This window comes from Rattus norvegicus, chromosome X, assembly GCF_036323735.1.
Source record: "Rattus norvegicus strain BN/NHsdMcwi chromosome X, GRCr8, whole genome shotgun sequence".
NCBI classification, from domain to species: Eukaryota; Metazoa; Chordata; class Mammalia; order Rodentia; family Muridae; genus Rattus; species Rattus norvegicus.
The window spans coordinates 57,816,799-57,818,677 of NC_086039.1; the positions used below are offsets into that span (position 1 = coordinate 57,816,799).

At 36.7% G+C, this 1,879-nt stretch overlaps 1 protein-coding gene across 1 annotated transcript; it reads left to right on the plus strand.

Annotated features, from left to right (window-relative positions):
* The first annotated feature begins 945 nt into the window (after positions 1–945).
* Cenpwl1 (centromere protein W like 1) lies at positions 946–1,225 on the plus strand. Its single transcript, XM_001061496.5, has one exon. The coding sequence runs from the start codon at positions 965–967 to the stop codon at positions 1,223–1,225; it is 261 nt and encodes an 86-aa protein (XP_001061496.1). The 5' UTR covers positions 946–964.
* Positions 1,226–1,879: the final 654 nt, after the last annotated feature.

Consider the following 1,879-nt stretch of genomic DNA (forward strand, 5'->3'; position numbering starts at 1 on the left):
GTTCCTAGATGCTGGCCAAGCAAACTTACAACTTTACTTCCATTGTGATATAAAATTGATTTGATAACACTGGGATGCAGATCTCCTGATGAGAGCTGACAAAGACCAGCTGAGGCTTTAGTTAAATGATGTGTGAGAACTCCTAGGAGCAGACAATTGGAAACTAATGAGATGATAAAGGCTTTCAGGTATGTGAGTTGATCAGCTTCCTGCTGAGACCCTTGCACAAAAGGAGAGAACTCTCTGGCTCAAGGCCCTCTTTAACAGCTTAGGAACAATCAGGATTAGTCCGGGCCAAATGTAATATTCCCTTAAGTGTTGTACCTGCTCCTTTCAGAGATGAAGTTGGCAAGGAGTCTGATCCAGTAAGCATGGCTTCTATTCCTCACTAATATACATTTTAATGCCGAGTATTTTTATAATGATGTTAATATACTGGCACTGAGAAAGTCCATGACAGAATTTAAGGAGGCAATATTGTGGGTTGCATAAATAGCTCATCGATAAAAGTTAAGCTCCTCATGTTTGAGGCCTTCAGTTCGTTATATAACACTGAAAACAAAGGACCGAACATGCTTGGTGTTTCTAACAATTGGACAGTGGAAGCAGGAGAATGAGGTGTTCAAAGTAAATTTTGTTTATATAGAAAGTTTGAGGCCAGCCATGGCTACACAAATCCCTGTTTCAAAAGAATACAAACAATGAAAAAACACATAAACAGGGTTAGATCATAGGTTCAGAATGGCCAGCAAGGAAACACAATTTTTTTTGTCTCTTATATATTCTGATGCTGCCTTTGACATAATATAGAATTATCACCAAACTGACTGTTGGTTACCATTTATTGAGAAAACAGTTCTTTTGATGAGACTAACTGAGGATAAGGCTGTATTTTTTACTCAGAGTAAAATTGTACATGGCCTCTGAATAAAAAGTTTAGTTGAGAGTGCGACAGGCCGCTAAGATGGTGCTCTCCACCACAGTCTGTAGGCGGATAAGGCACAAGGCGCCCTGCGCCTTCCTCAAGCGCACCTTAAAGCAGAAGAAGCCGCGGCTCAGTCTGGAGAAGCGCTGCGACCTCCTGATCCATTTGAATTGCCTACTCTTTGTTCAGAAATTGGCAGAAGAGTCTAGGACAAATGCTGGTGAAAGTAAATCTGGAGTTATCAAAAAGGATCATGTATGTGCTGCAGCAAAGGTAATTCTGAAGAAGAGCAAAGGATAGGTGTCAGCATGTGCTTAAGAATTATATGATGTGTTAATTTAAGTCATAACAGATCATAAAAACACTATGTATCAGTTTATATTGTGGATTATTAAAACATTGTATGTACATTTTATTTCTTTTAAGGAATTATGCTTTTTCATTAATGTCTTCTGAGTTTTATGTTGCTGTGTTGTTGCTCAGTGTGTCAAAAATGAAATCATGCTACATTGAATAGCTTGAAGAGATGTGTACTCCTTCAACTGAAGCTTTGAATTTAGCAAAAATTATGCAGTGAATTTAATTTCTGAGAAAGCAACAAACAGTAAAACTGGGTACATTTTAAGTATGTTAATTTTGGATGCATTCAGAAAGCACTAGTTTTCTGTTATACTAGTAGTAATAGTAAAATTTCTAAACGAGAAGATAGTAAGCATCAGCTAAAGTTTTTACAAACTTGTTTCTGTCTATAAACCACAAACAAGAAGATGTGAATCAAGTGAATCAAACTGACATGCTTTCTTCAGGATTTAGTAGATAAAGCATTTTCCATGGCAGTCTTTTGGAAGTTTATTGCATATTATCCAATTTTTACTTTTAAATTTTTGTTCAGAGATAATTCCGATAATGTATGAAGTTGTAGAACTAATATGAACATACATTGCACACCAAACA